General features: G+C 40.9%; 1 protein-coding gene across 6 annotated transcripts in view; it reads right to left on the bottom strand.

Annotated features, from left to right (window-relative positions):
* Nucleotides 1–16,700, bottom strand: part of LOC133222521 (24-hydroxycholesterol 7-alpha-hydroxylase) — a 104,048-nt gene that overhangs the window by 63,856 nt on the left and 23,492 nt on the right. For 5 of the 6 annotated variants that reach the window (XM_061372284.1, XM_061372282.1, XM_061372281.1 and 2 more), the window contains 2 exons: nucleotides 14,327–14,414; nucleotides 12,619–13,262 (listed from right to left, as the gene is read on the bottom strand). In XM_061372284.1, coding sequence (XP_061228268.1) covers nucleotides 13,191–13,262; nucleotides 14,327–14,414 — 160 coding nt within the window. In that variant the 3' untranslated portion in view covers nucleotides 12,619–13,190. Of the gene's footprint in view, nucleotides 1–12,618; nucleotides 13,263–14,326; nucleotides 14,415–16,700 lie in introns of those variants that run through there. The other variant, XR_009728305.1, reaches the window with a different exon arrangement.

Consider the following 16,700-nt stretch of genomic DNA (forward strand, 5'->3'; position numbering starts at 1 on the left):
CACCAATAAGAATGCGAGGAGCAAACTGGACCCGCCTCCTTCATGCCCTGGCCACGCCCCTCACCTCCCACCACTTCGCGCCGGGTCTCGACTGTGATGGATCTCTGGTCCGTGTGGAGACAGGGGAGCCTAGCGGGTGTTTCATGGCGGACCCGGTACACAGCGAGGGGTCGGAATCCGGCAGCGGCTTGTGTCGTGTTACCAGTGCGTGGCAAAGCTTTCTTCCCTCAGAGTGTTGGTACCCCTGCCCGGAGGTGTGAGGTGGTGAGGTACGGTGCACCGGGGAGACGTGGGATAGATGTGAGAAGGGTGGGATAGGTTTAGATGAGGTATAAGGAAGTTCTTCCCTGTGAGGGTGGTGAGGCACTGGCACAGGTTGCCCAGAGAAGCTGTGGCTGCCCCATCCCTGGCAGTGTTCAAGGCCAGCTTGGACAGGGTTTGGAGCAGCCTGGTCTGGTGGAAGGTGTCCCTGTGCGTGGCAGCTGACTGGAACTGGAAGAGGTTGAAGGTCCCTTCCAGCTCAAACCATTCCGTGATAGGGCAAAGTTAGGTGGGATGGGGTAGGGAAATGTGGGATGCAGTAGGGTGGGAGAGAAGAGAGGAGAGCTAGTGTAGGGTGGGATGGGGAGAGGTGTGGTGGGTTACAGAAAGAAAAGGGGGGATGGATGCTCACACCTCAACACAGTGACAAACCTCTGAATGCGCTGTGCTGCCTCTGGGGGATGGAGCTCACAAGCACCATTCCCACCTCTGACCCTCAACCAGGAAACTGGCCCTTGAAGTGAGGTCCATCTTGAATGGATCCAGGTGTCATCCCTTCTTCAGGTTAACAGGTGAATAAGGTGTACCACCCTATTAGAGATGGGGCCAGAAGGTACACTTGTAGAACACTTAAGGAACATCAAGGTTACAGCAGAAAAAGGCTTGTCACGCTCATGATTTTAAAAAGAAGGGAAAGCATTCAGATGCCCCCAAGGCATGCTTTATTAAAGGAAGATCTATTTTCTCTCTTCCAGCCATGTGTTCGAGACTACTAAGCATCAGAAGCTAATGCTGATTTTCTGCAGTCTTCACAGTGGAACATAATAGACAGGGATTTAATCAATAGGGTGATACAGAAATGTAAATAGGTTTTTGTAAAGATGGCTTTGAAAATCTATAGAATATAATGGAGAACTAGAAGACTCCCATATAATTATTAAATACCCTATAAAAGATCTATGGAAGGAATAATTCTCCATTAGTTAAAAATATATATAAAGAAGTATGGCATTTATAGCAGCATTTTCCAATAATAGCATAAAATAACTGTTGTAATGAATGAGATCAATAGCATATCCCACCTGATCTCTGCAAATACGTACAAGCAATGCATTGTACGTTGTTGTATGTGCAAAAGAAGAGTTTCTTCCTGGTCCCATTAACTAAGAACTGACTTATATCTTGATGCATATCTGGTTTAGACACCTTCCAGGCTTTCTTCTTTTGTTCTAGTTTTGTTTTTTAACATATAATAGGTAACTGATAGTAGTAGTTATTATTTCTTGTTTTAGCCTTATGCCTAAAATGTGAGTCCCTGACCATGGTCTTACTGCTTTAGGCACTGTGTAGAAGAGAAAGCAAGCTATAGAACCAAAGATACTACAATACAAACTGATCAAGTTTTAAATCAAATTATATGCTTGTCATCTTGGATTTGCTTTAGGAATTACACCTGGTAGGATATCTTCCTTTGTCTCCATTTACATATGTTCCCTTTGCATAATGACTTATTTTAATATTCTGACTAGGATGAGCTTTTACTGTCCCATGTTTTATGTTATAAAATTTCCCTGTGTCTTCTTATCCCCATGCCTCTTAACTGTGTCTTGTTTACAGTAGCCAGTCTCAAGTTTTATTCTTTTTCATATTTTCATATTGGGAAGAATATTTTCATTGTGATGATATTGCCATACTGTATGCTTTCCTTGTAGTAAAATAGGAATCTTTACAGTTATGGAAACAAGCTAACCCCTGTTCAGGAAAAATCAGGAATGCCTAAATCAGTACTTTGGCTTTTATATGCATCCAGACATTATTTCTTAGATGAAGGAGGAAAAAAACAAATTCCACCATTTGCAGTAAAAATGCCTTCAGATTAGATAATAATGAGAATGGCAACAATTGCAGGGGCTTTAATATCCCTTGTTGCAAGCATTAAACATTTCTATTAGGAAAGGTCACAAAATAATACATTATTTAGACATCTAAAAATGGCACTGCAAAAATAAGAGAGAAAGAGTATCTAAGAGACCTGTCTCTTTGGAGTCACACCATTTACTCACTTAGGCCCCAGTAGGCAGCCTGTGCTTCCTAAATGCTGTGGGCATTGCCCCACAACCGAAGTGGTTGTAGAGTGCCAAAATCTGTAGGAAGCTGAAATTCTGGAAAGAATACCAAAGGAGGTGATGAAACAGCTGCTACTTGCAAGATTTGCAAGCAGTGCTGTAGTCCTGCTCCCACAGAATGAGTGGGAGTTTTGTTACTGATACCTTAGAGCAAAGGCTTAGCCCATCTCATCCAAATCCTGAGCTGCTCATTATCTTCACTCTGCACCTGCTTCTTATCGCCAGATTGAATCTGTAAGCAAAAGTGGCCTCTCAAATGTACTGAAGTTAACACTGGTGAATTTCAACGCAACTGAAGTACTGCAACCAAAATGTTTTTCCCCTCTATGTTATGCTGGTTTCTCAACATCAAAATACAAACACTGACTCAGTCCTGGAGCTTTGCAGGAGCTTTGGTGACAAGAGCTTTCTCTTTTCAGCAGAAATGAGTAATACTGCAAAATCTGTAGAGTCTCAAGAAGTGAATGCTTCTTTTGTATTTGTGCTCACTGAGATAATCCCAAATTCTTTGGCCAGATATGGATGATGATTTCGTGCAAACGTCTGAGCCTGGAGATTAAAGTGGATAAAGCAAGTAAAATTAGTGTTGACTTTATCAGCACTAGCGTACCCTTGATTGTTTCAGTTACTTTTTTAGCATATAACAATACTGTTGGATCCCACTTTTTTAGCATATAACAATACTGTTGGATCCCTCCACTCTGTATCTTATCTCCAACAGCCAAGACTAGATGCTTAGTAAAACAGAGTAAAAAAAGAAGACCATGTATTCTTCTCCTATTTACTTTATAATTTTCCAGCAGCTAGTGAGGTAGGGAATTCTGGAATTCAGGATTGTATCCAACCTACTATGCTTAGTAACCAACTGTAGTCATGTTCTCTAGGAGTTTGTCTTAAGTTTGTTTGAGCCCATTTTTGCTTTTGCTTTTCTCAGTGTGCTGTGATAATTCTTAATTGCGTAAGAACATTTTCAAGTCTTCCTGATTATTATGGGTTTTTTTGTTGTAGAGGCAGTAAATGAAATTTCTTACCTGACCTTCTCACCATCATTATTTTGCAGACTTTCATTGGATTTCCTTTCAGCTATTCCTTTTTCAGGCTGATGCATTTTTCTCTATTTCCAGTGTGAAACTTTACCACCATCCTCTCTATTCTTTCTGATTTTGCTAGAAAACACTACTTTCTTTAAAACTTTAGTTCTACTAAAATTACTTGAATTTTGGTGGATCTGGAATAGGCAAGAGCTGTGTAGCTGAAGGACTCAGAACTCTGAGCATATGAGTCTGATGACTTTGGGAGTCCCCTTGTCACATAATAGGGGAGCTACTAATTCTGAATGTTCCATTCCCCTTTTTGACCACTTACTATCCCCACATAGGCATTTTTAGAGAGCTTTCCACTTCAACCTCCAGATCTCCTGCAGCAAAGTGATAGCTCAAACCAGTGTCTATGTATGCTGAGCTAGGGTTATTTTTTCCCATGTACATTACTTTGCACTTATCACTGCTGAATTTCATCTGCTATTTTATCACCCAGTCACTCAGTACAGTGAGACAGCATTGCCTCAACACCTCTTCAGTTCTATTCTGCATGCATATAGCAACTGCAAAGCAGCTTAGATACAACATATTGCAGATGTTTAAGTAGAAATGTGCAAAGCAAAGACTGTCTCTTCTTATGCCTCACCCCCTTTTTTTTCTTTTTCATTTATCTACAGAGCATTTTGCAGTTTTGTGTACAATAATAATAATTGCACAAATGCAAAATTGCTGCAGATGAGAACTGCTTGCTGTAAAATTGCAGTCCCTGTAATGCCCTTGCACATGACACTCCATGAGCAGGTTTATCATGGAGCAGGGCTGTTTCCTTCTGTGGGGGTTTGGAGATGCAGAAGAGCACAGGGATGCTACTTTTCTCCAAATCTGGTATGTGGGGGTCAGGCAAGTGGGGAGAACCTGTGACACCACTCTGGGAACCCCTGAGCTCCCAGCCTTGCAGTGGGACAGGCCCTACATCTGGCTCTGTTGCTCCCTAAACCCTTTCTCTGGTATGACCCTTTTGTTCCTGAGCATCTTAAGGGCCAGACAGGAGGCTCATGTCTTTTAAGGCAACGAGAATAGGAACAGAGTCTTCACATCTTCCATCCGCTACTGAGAGTGAGGATTGCCTGAAGAAAAGTCTTTATGGCTTGACATTGCAAAAATTCCATATCTAACATAAAGTGTCACAAAATAGAGCATTATTACCTTACAGCTAACCCTCAGTTTTGAAAATAACAGAAATGCTATGTCCCGATTTCTGGTTAAGGAATATTTTTAACCAATAAATGCTTTTTTTAGCCTACATGCATGATAGATTGAAGGAGAAAATGGGTTTCATTGACTTTTAAAATAATCTCCATTTCAAGAAAGAAAATAAAAAAAAGCCTTTTGTTCTGTAACGAGTAACACCTTTAAGTACAAGTACAGTTCTTTCGAATCTGAAACACTGCTGCCAGATTTATGTTCTCCCATTTGAATGAGGACACTGGAAGGTGAGGAGGGTTTAATTTTGCTGAAATACACGAGGTATTTAAGATTATTGTTTTTCACTTATGTGCTGCCTGTTTCTTCTCAGTTATCATCATCCCTATACAAAATGAAGGCAGTGCTGCTTCCATCTCTGTGTACATACCTGCTCCCAAAGCTACGACCATCTCACTTTGGGGAGAAGAGGGATGACAAACTGCAGAGGTGGAATGGTAAGGAAACTGATTTCCTTTTTTCTTTAAAAGATTATTTTTTCCTCTTGATGTCCTTCTTTCCTCTTGATGCTTTTTGAGATTCTGCAGACCTTCTCTCTGAAGAATCTCAGACTGTTGTAACTGCTTCACTAAGGTCTAGGCCTGTGCAAGCTACCATGCAAATTCAAAAGCAGTCTTGGAGCTATATTCACAATTCAACAGTGTGACTGCTAATGTCAGCTCCAATTCCTCAAGAATGAACTGTGGTTTGTTGCCCCATGTTAACAAGTAGAATCACTTGATTTCTAGGATTTACCTAATCAAAATTAAGGGAGCTAGAATATCTGATTTGTCAAAATGATCATAAGGTTATAGAGGAAATGACAAAAATGCCAAAGTAAAATCCAGGAAATGAGCACAGTTTAACCAGAACATAAGTTTAGCCTCTGAACATAATGTCTCATCTTTCTGATGCACTGATTTCTTTATTTTTTAGACTGAAATTCTCCAAGGAGGAAACGTCATATATTTGAGGAAGTGCTGAGCATCATGATGGTATTTAGCAAGTAATTCTTACCACCTCTCCTGCTAGTTCTTAGATTTGTGATGAGAATTATTAGAAGTGACTTGCCCATTGTGACCCAAATGGAAATAAAAAAAAAAAAAGCAATGAGCCATAGCTGTGTGACCTCAAGCCAAACGCTTCAAACTCATGGACCTAAATATAGACACCTAAATAAATGGCCTGATTTTCAGAAGCACTGTGCAATTCTGAGAGTTGTAGGTGCTCTGAAAAATCAAGATGCTTATGTAGGCATGTAAATACAGACTGAGCTGCTGAATTTGTTATTTAATCTGCTTCAGAATGTAAATAATTAAGAAAATGAAGGTATTACAAATACTATTTTTACATGTTATTTAGGAAGCCACAGAGTGTAATTAACTGTGAGAAACATTTATTCCTATAAAGCTAATAGCATAGAAATTACTGTTTGTTAATTGTTGAGAAGTGGAATTGAGGAGCCCTAGTTCTGGAGCACAGCTAGACAGCTTTGATGGAGAAGTCCATTCTACTAGATTTCTTTGCCTTTTTAGTAATCTTTATCCATAATTACAGAGATTGACACAGAAATGTATTTAAAAATGTCAGATTAAGGAACTTTTTTTTATATTGAGAGAACTTACAAAACTACATGTGTTTCATCCTCTTAAAGTGTGATCCATGATCTTAAGGCTTTTTGTGTTTTCTTCCTGAAATCATCATTCCATTATTTTGACACTTCTAGGTGACTGTTGAAGGCATAACTGGAATATTACTGGAAGCAGAGGACCTGATCTAGTTGAAGATGGCCCTGCTCATTGCACAGGGTTTGGACTAGATGATCTGTGTAGGTCTTTTCCAACCCAAATTATTCTATGATTCTATGACTGTGAATTATGGGTTATTGGTCAGCACATGACATCAGATGCACATTCAGTTAGTAGAGAATAAGCAGCTCAAGCAGGTAAGTAACAACTGAGACTGTATTTTTGTGTCTGAATTATGCCTAGAAGTAAAAACTTACACACACAGCCTGTTTTGACACTTCTACTATGACATGTTTTGTTTAGACACATTATGTTAGTGTATGCTTATATATAGTGTTATTTTTATGTATTATGGCATCAGTGATTGACAGTTGGCCCCTAGATGGTGCCATTACCTACAAACTGCCAGCCCTTGTGCAAGGTGAACACTGGAGATGGCAAAATGGAAATGGTCTTTGTGACACAGATATTCTTGGGCAGTCATACCTCCCACGACACTGAGCCACTGCAGCAGAACAATCTCTGAAGAGAGTCCTTCTGTCACATCAGCCAGAGGGAAGTCTCTACCCCTTCCTTCTGCTTTCTCAGCAGTGTGACAGAGCTCCAAAAGAGATCCATCCAGTCATTATTTCCTACCTAAGCATCAATCTGCCAGTCATACCCTTCTAGTACTGCACTCCAACTTTAAGCTTTCCAGATACTGGGCAGCCTGGATATCTGAAAATCCTGAAGGAGAGAGTATACTGAGTTTACACCTGAGCTGGGAAGGGGGAAAAGGGCATTAGTGAAATTCCCAGAGAGGATGGGAACAGTAAAGGGAAGTTTAAAAGGAGAGAAGAAATGGATCCTCTGGTCTAGATTCTGCTCTTGGGCTGCTCCAAGGCTGCTCTGTGCCACCTCTGGAGGAAGACTGCTCTGCTGTGAGTTCACCATGTAAATCTGCAGAAAGGGCATTGCTAGAGGTGTCCCATTCAGCAACCAGCCTGCCAGCACATGCAGTGGCGCAGCACCAGGTTGTGAAGTGCTCAGTCCAGAAGGTCAGACAGCCTCAGCTCCCACCTTTTGCCCAGCTTCCACCTTTGACCCCTGTACAAAGATGCCAACACTGGCACATCTCCATGTGGAGGGATAAACGTATCTTGTCATGTGCAGATCAGTGCTGGCAGGTGTGGTAGCTCAGGATGCTTTAGTGATTGCAACTTTTGCTATGTTCTGTCACTTGCATTTGTCCTGTCTTGTGGGTATGTTGAGAACTCATTACCCAATTTATTCCTACAGACCCATGTGCCTACATGTGCAAACCTCTCAACCAGACTGTCCAAAAACCTCTCAACCAGACTGCAAGGCCAGAGTCTATAAGAAAAATTTAGCAAAGCTGAATATGTTGATGAATACCCAAAGGACAGAATATAACCATCTCCTGCTGATTCAGGTCTTTCTGTTATTTTAAGAAACAACCAGATCATTCTGATGAGACTGGCTTTTAACAAAGTGGTTCTTCGTTTCAGTTCATGGTAAGCAAAGACGAGTTGCCAGGTTTTCAGACAGTAAAATATTCTTTGGTTTACTTTTTCAGAAAAATGAAATTCAAACCTCAGGTTTAATGCCTGAAAACACCCCTGTAATGATCCTTTTTTATCTGTGTATTATTCCAGTTGTATAAGCAAGCTTAAAATAGTAAATGATAATACCATGATTTGGGCAGTACCTTGAGCTATAATGAATTACTTAAGGAGTAATTAGAATTAAAGTAGAACTCCTGAAGTATCTTGCACTGCTCATCTATTCATTTTTAACCTGGGAATCACACTTGGGCAGGCATGTCACGATACTGGAAAGCACTTGTTTTTCTTTTGTTATCAAGCAAACAGAAGGACACACAATGCTTTTCTGAGCAGTGATGGTTTTCAGAATAAAGGCCAGATAAAAGGCCAATGCTTTGAAATTGACTCTGGATGTGTGTCAGCAGTAACAAAGACCAACACTATGAACCCACTGAAACTTTTGTGTTTAATCTGGAAGAGTCAAGTCTAGCTATGATTGAGACCTTTGACATGAGGAAGAGTGACAGAACTCTGTCTTGAGCCTGGAGCACACTTTACCAGTGCAACACATCACAGCTAGAGGAGTCTGGAAATTCCATTTCCTGATCTACACTTTCAGAATGAGGCAAAAATCTCATTTCAGGTGGGAATCTGCTCATTTTCTCTTCAGTCCACTGCAGAAAGGTACAGCAAGCTCCAAATGCCCATCCATACTGAACTTTGGTATGCTCAGCTGGTGCTCAAGTCACTTCTGAGCTGGAATTCCCTTCCTTAAGCTAACCAGATCAACTCCAAGGCTTCACAGGCTTAGCAACATTTTCATCAACTTTCTGATGCAGCTCTGATGTGTCTCAAATTTATCAGCAGCCTTTTAGAGTCACAGCCAGGGCAGTTACAGTGCTATCAGTGTGAGATGTAGTTCTTCCTCTCCAGCATGAAAGTTCTCGTTTTCACATCCAAAATCCATGTTATCGCTTTCAGGCATAGTATCCCACTGGAGCTTGAGCCTGATTGTTTGCTTATTTGCCATGACTCCTTCCTCACTTGTCCTTTTCAAAGCTGCAAAGACTGAACGGCAATACTTGCACTGTACCTGGACATTAAAGCTCTTTTAATGCTTGTTGCTCTAGTACTCTGCTTGGTACTTGGGAAAGCTGATGTATGAAGTATCTAATGCAGTAAAAGCAGCACATGAGTCAAAAAGCCTGGTGGAGCTTTGGAAATTTAGAGTATAGATGTAGTTCCTATCTCACAGGTAGCTGCTAGCAACCTTCTAACACTCCTCCAGAGTGGTTGCTCTATTAAAAGATTTTTACTCAATAGGAAACTTGTCCATAGTGTTTAAATTCCAAGCTTTGCATTAAAATGAAAATATTTCTGAATTTCAGCATCCTAAAAGGAGTGAACCAAGAGATTTAAAATATTTCTTCTATTTTGACCGTAACTCTACAATGTCATTTACCAGTAACATAAATATGACAATTCCAATTCAGGACAGCACATAGCTTACGCAGAGTCTTACAGACATACCTTCCATCAGTAAGCAGGCTTGAGTGCTCTGATGAGTATGAGCAATATTTACAGCTTTTAATCCATATGGACTTTACAGGAGTGGGTAATTCTCATTGTTACCCCAATGCCTAGATGGGGAAATTGAGTCACTGAGGGATGAAGTGATTCGCCCAAAAAGCACAATGAGTCAATAGGAGAGCTGGGAATAGAGTGCAGAATTCCCTGCGTTATCCATTGGAGTCCGTAGATAATATCATTTTATAAATGCTCTATCTTTGTAAAGACTTCAGTGCTATAATTATCTTCCCAGGACTCTCATGGAAACAAGATATTTATAACTCCATTAAGCCTTTCCTAGTAATTTTATGATCAAAGTGAAAAAAAATAAGTAATGCTGTGCCAATCAGTCACATGTCCAATGTCATTCTGAATGGCTGCATGATGAAAGCTTCTCCTTGGTTGTCTCCATTAAACACTTGCTATCTTTTGAATGCCTTTCTTGTGTCTAATTCCTCTTCCACTGCATACCAGTGGAGAGGAAATATTTTTTGCCATGTGATGAGCCACACATTTAGAAATGTACCAAATAACTAGGAAAGATGCTTGCTGCCAGTAGAGCCTACTGGTTTATGCTATAAATGTGACTTTATCATTTGCCAGTTTCACCTAAAATGAGCAAAGCTACCTCAGTATTTCCACTTTCAAAATTACAGCACAGATGCCAAGACTAACTATAAACAGCAGGTTAGTGACTGAGGCATTCGGACCCTGGTTCAGCAAAGCACTCAAGCTTGTGCTTAAACTGAAATCCAGTCTCATTCTGCAAATCCATTGGAAGTGTTTGCTTAAAGCCAAACACATGCTTAAGTCAAGTTTTGTTTGGCACAGCCTTAGGCACAGCAGAGACCTAGGGCCTTAAAATTAATTTCTTTTTGAAAGGAAGTCATTATTTTTAGCTCACCTCTCACTGGCTACAGCCATATCTTTTAGTCCCCAGATATCTATTTTCAGGAGGTATACGTGCTAAGCCTAAACTTCTGGTTTCTGTGACAATCAGTGGCACAGAAAAGATATCGAATAGCTTTACTAGTGTAAAGAAAGAGACCACTTGAAATACTTGACTGCTAAGTACAGATGAGAGGGGCCTTCAGTGAGGCTCATTAGAGGGGAGACATAAAAGAAGTTGTGATTATTCTGGGAGGTGGCTGCTGATACCAGGGGTGATCTTTTCACTGTGCTGACTGAAAAAGATTCACTTGGTCAACAGTTTTAACTCAAAATGTTTAAGTGAGTTTTCTGTCAAATATTTCCACAGTAAATTTATGGTTTCAGGGAAGATGTTTATGTTTTCCTCAAAGATATCAAAAAAGGTTTGGCTGCAGTGTGATAGTTTGTGTTGTCTTATCCTGAAACTCTTCCTTAATATATAATAACATTATTAAAGGAAATTTGATTTCAAAGAGTTTTAGAGCTCACTTCTAGCTCTACATTTCTTCTCTCTTGTTAAGCAGACTCCCACTGTTTGTTTCTCTGGCTTAAACATGGGAGTTACTTATCCCAACATAAATGATGACCACCATACAGTCATGGCCAGCTCAACCGCAGGTTTTGCTCAGGTACGTGTGGCCTATGGCACATCTGGAGGAGGAGCAATTGCATTTTGGAAGATGTTTTTCTTGGGGATGACCTGCTGTATTCCCTTTAACTTCCACACTTCCTACAGAAGATAGAAATACAAGGATAGGTCAAAATAAAAGATTTTTTTTTTTTTTTGTGGGCTTAAAAATCTCCCTCTTCATACACCCTTGTGGTAGTGGAATGAATAAAACCTCATTCTGACTCCTGCTGCTGAGCTGTAGAAAAGCTTTCTAATGGTGGGGAGAATTGGGTAAGAGGACAAATTCCCAGGGAAATTCAGCGCTGTTGTATTTAAAAGCAGACTGCACAAACACTTCACAAGAATAATTTAGATACTGTTAATCTACTCATGAGCAGGGTTTCATGATGACCTTTTAATACCCATTTAACCCTGTCCCAGTGGGAAAGTCTTCCCCAGAAGCTTCTGAATTCCCAAGTAGAAGACCCCATTTAGATCTATCACTTGGCCACCACATTGCTTTACTAATCCACCTCTCATCTTTTTTTCCTATGTAGGAAAGTATGGTGAGTGCATGTCATCCCTTACGTGACAGCCACACAGTGATGGGATCCCTGAGTCAAGCCCACTTTTCTTCACTTGCTTGCTTGGTATCTCTCTGGCTGTCAAGAACAGGTACTTCTTTCCTGCCAAAAGCCCACACTTCAATAAAAATATGTCCTGCCTTTCAGGACAAATATTCTCATGATTATTCTAGACTGGTAGGGAGTTGCTAAATCCAGTGGCCCAACAGAGGCAAGGCTTTTCCTTCTCTGCTCCTCTGTGTATGGGGGGGGGGGGATGGGGGATGGGAAGGGAGGATGGTTGTTATCACACACCCCAACACTATTCTTGTGAGATGTGGAAGGAAGAAGGAGGTACTTCTCAGCAGAAACAAGATCACACCAGGTCTCAAAAATCCAGCCATATGCCAAAGCTACACCAGACGTGTGACTGTATTTAGGATAGGTTAGAACCCATGTGCAGTGGGGTGTCTGCAAATCTTCACTAATGTCTTCAGATGCCTTTAATTCATTGTAAACACACTGATGCTGACCTTTAGGTTATACTTTCCTTTAGGGACCTGTTACTTTAAAGTAAATCTTGCCATTACAGAACTTTGGTTTTTTGAGTTATACACCATTCAAATTCACTAAATTGTTGTATCCATAACTGCGGAAAGCCAGTTGTGTAATCAGTTATACAATGTGTTATTTTTCTATGGATGCTCTTCCCATTGTTTTACTGCTGCTGAAAGCCCATTTGTATTCTTTGTTTTGTTTTGGTTTGGTTTGGTTTGGTTGTTGTTTTTTGTGGGTTTTTTTGCATATATTTCTAAAATTATGAATAACCTTTACTTAAAAGACTAAAATTAGATGCTAACTATTACAGTATATGAAACCCGACAGCAGTTAAAGTGTTAGTATCTGAACTTACTTGACAGTTTCTCTGAACAACTTTTACTAGGTATTCTTTAAATATTTTTAATTTGTGCACTATTTTCCGTAAGTAAGTCATGCTAAAGTGAAAGCAAAAATGTTCCAGATATTAGACAACCAGTCTAATGAATAGCAATAGCTTTTCTTGCAATCGCTTTTCATTAGAAACCAAATATCACAATTCAACTTTTATTCATATTCATGCAAGGACTGATTCTGAATCCTGTGGAGCAACTAAAGCTCAGTAGAAATTTTAGGTGCTCCAGTGGAAGAAGTCCCCAGTGTATCCTCTGCTTGCAATTTTTCCATTACAAATGCATTTTATCTGCACTGACTGCAGACAGAGCAGGCCATGCAGGTTTCCAAACAAAGCAGCTTTTTGTCCTGAATGTCCGGTCAGTGAATTTAGTTTATACACAGCCTTGGATCATCTGTGAATAATTGGCCCAAAAGTTATGAATGCAGCAGGAGAGCTTGATTTTTAAATACTAGGAGGTAGACAACCAGGTGAAGAGCACAGACACTATACTGCTATGGCACACCACAACACAGAGTATGTGCAGCATTTAAAGTTGAAATTAAGAACTGTTAAGGCAGAGAACCTATCTGAAGACGTAGGACAGGGAAGCAGCTCAGTAGGTGTCATTCCCGGCATTTATACTGGACCCGGAATGGTGCCATGGGTTGCTGCGTCCCCACCAAATGTAAAGGGCTCTGCAAAAAGAAGAAAATGTGTAAAAAAGCATTTAGGTTAGTTCAGTTAATGGAATTATCACTGTGTTTTAATATTAAGATATAAATGTATTCTTTGGTCTTAGAGGATGAAGACCAAATATTTCTTGGCTTTGCTGAAGCCACTGTGTAGGGCCTTCATGATGGCTTTTTATTCCTCTTACTCTGATAGATGATACATGAGATCTTAAGAAACTCTTAATGATTTTGAATATCTTCACCAGCATAACTGACAATCTACAGTGAACTCCATTGGAAGCTGGCATGACAACACCATTGTCAGGAAGAGGCAACCTTCCTCATATTCTGGGTGGACTCACCACCACTGCTTGAGATCACAATCTTCAAGGAGAGCAGAGGACTGAAGTTCTCTGAGCTGCCAACTTCCAGCCTAAAGGGGCAATCCTACAAAGCCCATGCCAGTCTCAAATTCTCCCTCTTCTCCTTGGCAGTTTAGCTATAAGTGTCCTTTTAGGTTGTGACAGGCAGACATGCTCATTTAGCAGCAGTCCCTGTTTGTGAGGAACTATGATTTTTCGAAAGTACAAAGGACACAGTGCAGATGAGAAGGAAATGACTGCTGAGAGTGGAGACTTCACCATTCTCCTTCAGTGGTAAAATTCTATTTCACATCTTGTCTTAGTGCAATCATTTATTCTCCCACCACTGAATATGTAGTGGAAGAGCACTATGAGGGCTGCATCTGATTTCATACCTTTAAAGTATTAACAATCCAGATGCTAACTGGTTTTGTGAATGGCAGAGAGCAGTTATAAAATTTCTTGTAATGTTTGGGCAATAATGAGACAAAATTCTCTTGTAGACACTTTTTTGTATAGACAGTGGAGCCCCACAGCATTGCTGGAGCTGCTCTGGGTTTTCTGAATTACAACAAAGGTTGAGTTATTTGTTATGTGTTTTATTAACACTCCCCTCAAAATTCTCCTTCATTATACGTAACTACAGCTGAGCATGGCTGTTCAGCTGAGCATGATGAAGGAGGAATATAAAGATGTGGAATGCACGGAAAAGCATGGGCCTTTTACCTCCTTTGGTACTGAATCCAAAAGCACAAATTCATATCTGTATAGGAATAGCACAATGAAGAGCTGGATTTCCATGATGGCAAACCACCTGCAAGAAAAGGGAGGAGAATGTTGACCGTTCAGCCTGACCATCTCAAGTGTGTTATCATCAGATAAGAAACAGGGTGTCTTTGGCACGTTACATTCCATTCTTTAGTTCTGCCTGGAAGTTTATCTTCAGTTGGAAAATGTGCAGTAGCTTTGTTTGGCTCCATTACTCAGCAAAGAACATGGATGTCATGGCTACCCCTTCTTTCTGGTGGAACTTAGACTGACAGCATCCCCCTGACACCCTATTTTAAAACAGACCCTTATCATGATGCGTATTTTTTCCACTGCACAAACACTAATGTTCTAACGCTTGCTGACTTGAAATAACTTTATAGGAGCGAGAAGACAGTCAATCATGGCCAAGGCTATATGACTAATGGTGCTATATAAAGTTATATATACAGCTGGGAGCCTGATGACATCAGAGTAGTTGTGACAGTGGGAGTTACTATTTAATGCATCACCATCAGAATGCAGCATGAAACCCAAGGGTGCAGTTTTTGCTTCTGTAACACTCTCAGAAAGGCCCTTTTTACTCAGTCCAGGGAAGATTTCAGGGAAATGCAGTGAACTCCTTCAGGCTATTATTTTTTAAAGCTGACATGTACAAGAGCTTTCAGCATTCAGGCGCTAGGATGCACCTGTGCCACGTCATGGGATTACTCACTTGCAGAATTTAGACTGAAGTCTAAAATACCTAGTGAAAATGAGAATACTCCCTTGCTGTTCCACACAGTTTATTTTCCATCATCTGAGAGATGCTGGAAAACTTGAACAGCTATTGGGGAACTCACTGGGGAGAAGGCCACATGACTGCACATGGCGTCAGCCTGGATTTGGCCTGGAAGGTGTGAAGAGGAAGCTAATAAGCCCCACGAGACACAAGCTGACTCCTGCGGAGCCATCCAGAACTGCGCGCTGAACCACCCCCTGCTCCAGAGTGGGAGGATCTGTGCTTGTTCTGGCATGGCTTCATAACTCAAATTATCTCTGTGATTTCACTTTGGAATTACCTTGAGATAGGGAGCCTTTGCTGACCTTGAGCTTGTGGGAATGCAGTGCAGAGATATTTCAATGGAAATTAGCTTGGGTTAGGCAGGAATTCCTAGGCCAAACTCTGTGCCAGCAACAAGCAAAGGTGGGCTTCCTACCATCACTGCACCACTGGCACAACACAGCCCTGGAGCCCCGGTGCTTGATGTCCTGGCTCTGAGCCATTCTCTCTGTTTTGGCACAGATGTACAATGATGCAACCAAACGCCCAAATGTCTCTAGGTTGCTCTGCAAGTGGAAATGCCTCATTTACAGAGGGCTGTCCTCCAAACCCAAGCACAGCTGGATGCGGACTGACCAGCTCCAACACTTCTATACCCACAGTGGAGGTCATCTGCAATGGGTATAACCAATAACTGACTGCAGCACTTCCCACCACTAGAGCTCCAAGTGCTTTTCCCAACAGGCTGCTGCTGTTATTCTGCTCGGCACACACCAATGCTGAGACACAAGGGTGATAGGCAACATGCATGTCTGAGGGTGGGCTGAGGGACAGCCCAGGAGTGAAAGGCAGGACTGCAGAGTCCCAGTGCATCCTTCTCTCCCACAACACATCATACTGAGCAGCTAAATGCCCCTTACTTCCCACCCATCTCACATATTCTTGACTGAGTCCTAGACCAGCTTTCCTGTAAAAACTCTGAGTTGCTGATGCATTCCCATTTTATTTAGTGACAAGGGGCCTGGACAGATGTGTGCTTTCTGAAATTAGACCCCAATGCACTGCTACATATTAGTGTTGTGCTGGAACACTGGCACCCAGCTGTGGGTTGAGTTCCTACAGTAAATGGAGTCTGAGAATGAAATCACAGCCATTGTGCTGAAGGATTTACAATGTCAGCATAAGATAGGAGACACCAGATGGAGCCATGCAAGGTAAGCACAGTTGCACAGACAGTAGTCACCTGGTTAGACAAAAGTAGCTTCACTGCCATCAAATTTTCCTTTAGGTAAAAAAGATAGCACACAAATGGCTTTGTGGGAGCTCTTCCCACTTCAGTTTTCCAGAATATTTACCAAGAAAGTTATTTTCTAGCTTTCAGTTTGATTAAATTAGCTTTAATTTTATGATGAACATCTGCAATGGAGAAATTAAATGTTTAATACATTTCATTTATAAATCCCAGTATGAATCAAATGGAATTAAATGAAAATGCATCTTAAACTTGAAATATTGTTTCATTCAGCCATACCAAGGAAATCTGCAACCTGGGATCTGGATACACCTCTT

Source organism: Neopsephotus bourkii, unplaced genomic scaffold (assembly GCF_033783945.1).
Source record: "Neopsephotus bourkii isolate Nb327-2 ecotype Australia unplaced genomic scaffold, CSIRO-AGI_Nbou_v1 NB_1600, whole genome shotgun sequence".
Lineage (NCBI taxonomy): Eukaryota > Metazoa > Chordata > Aves > Psittaciformes > Psittacidae > Neopsephotus > Neopsephotus bourkii.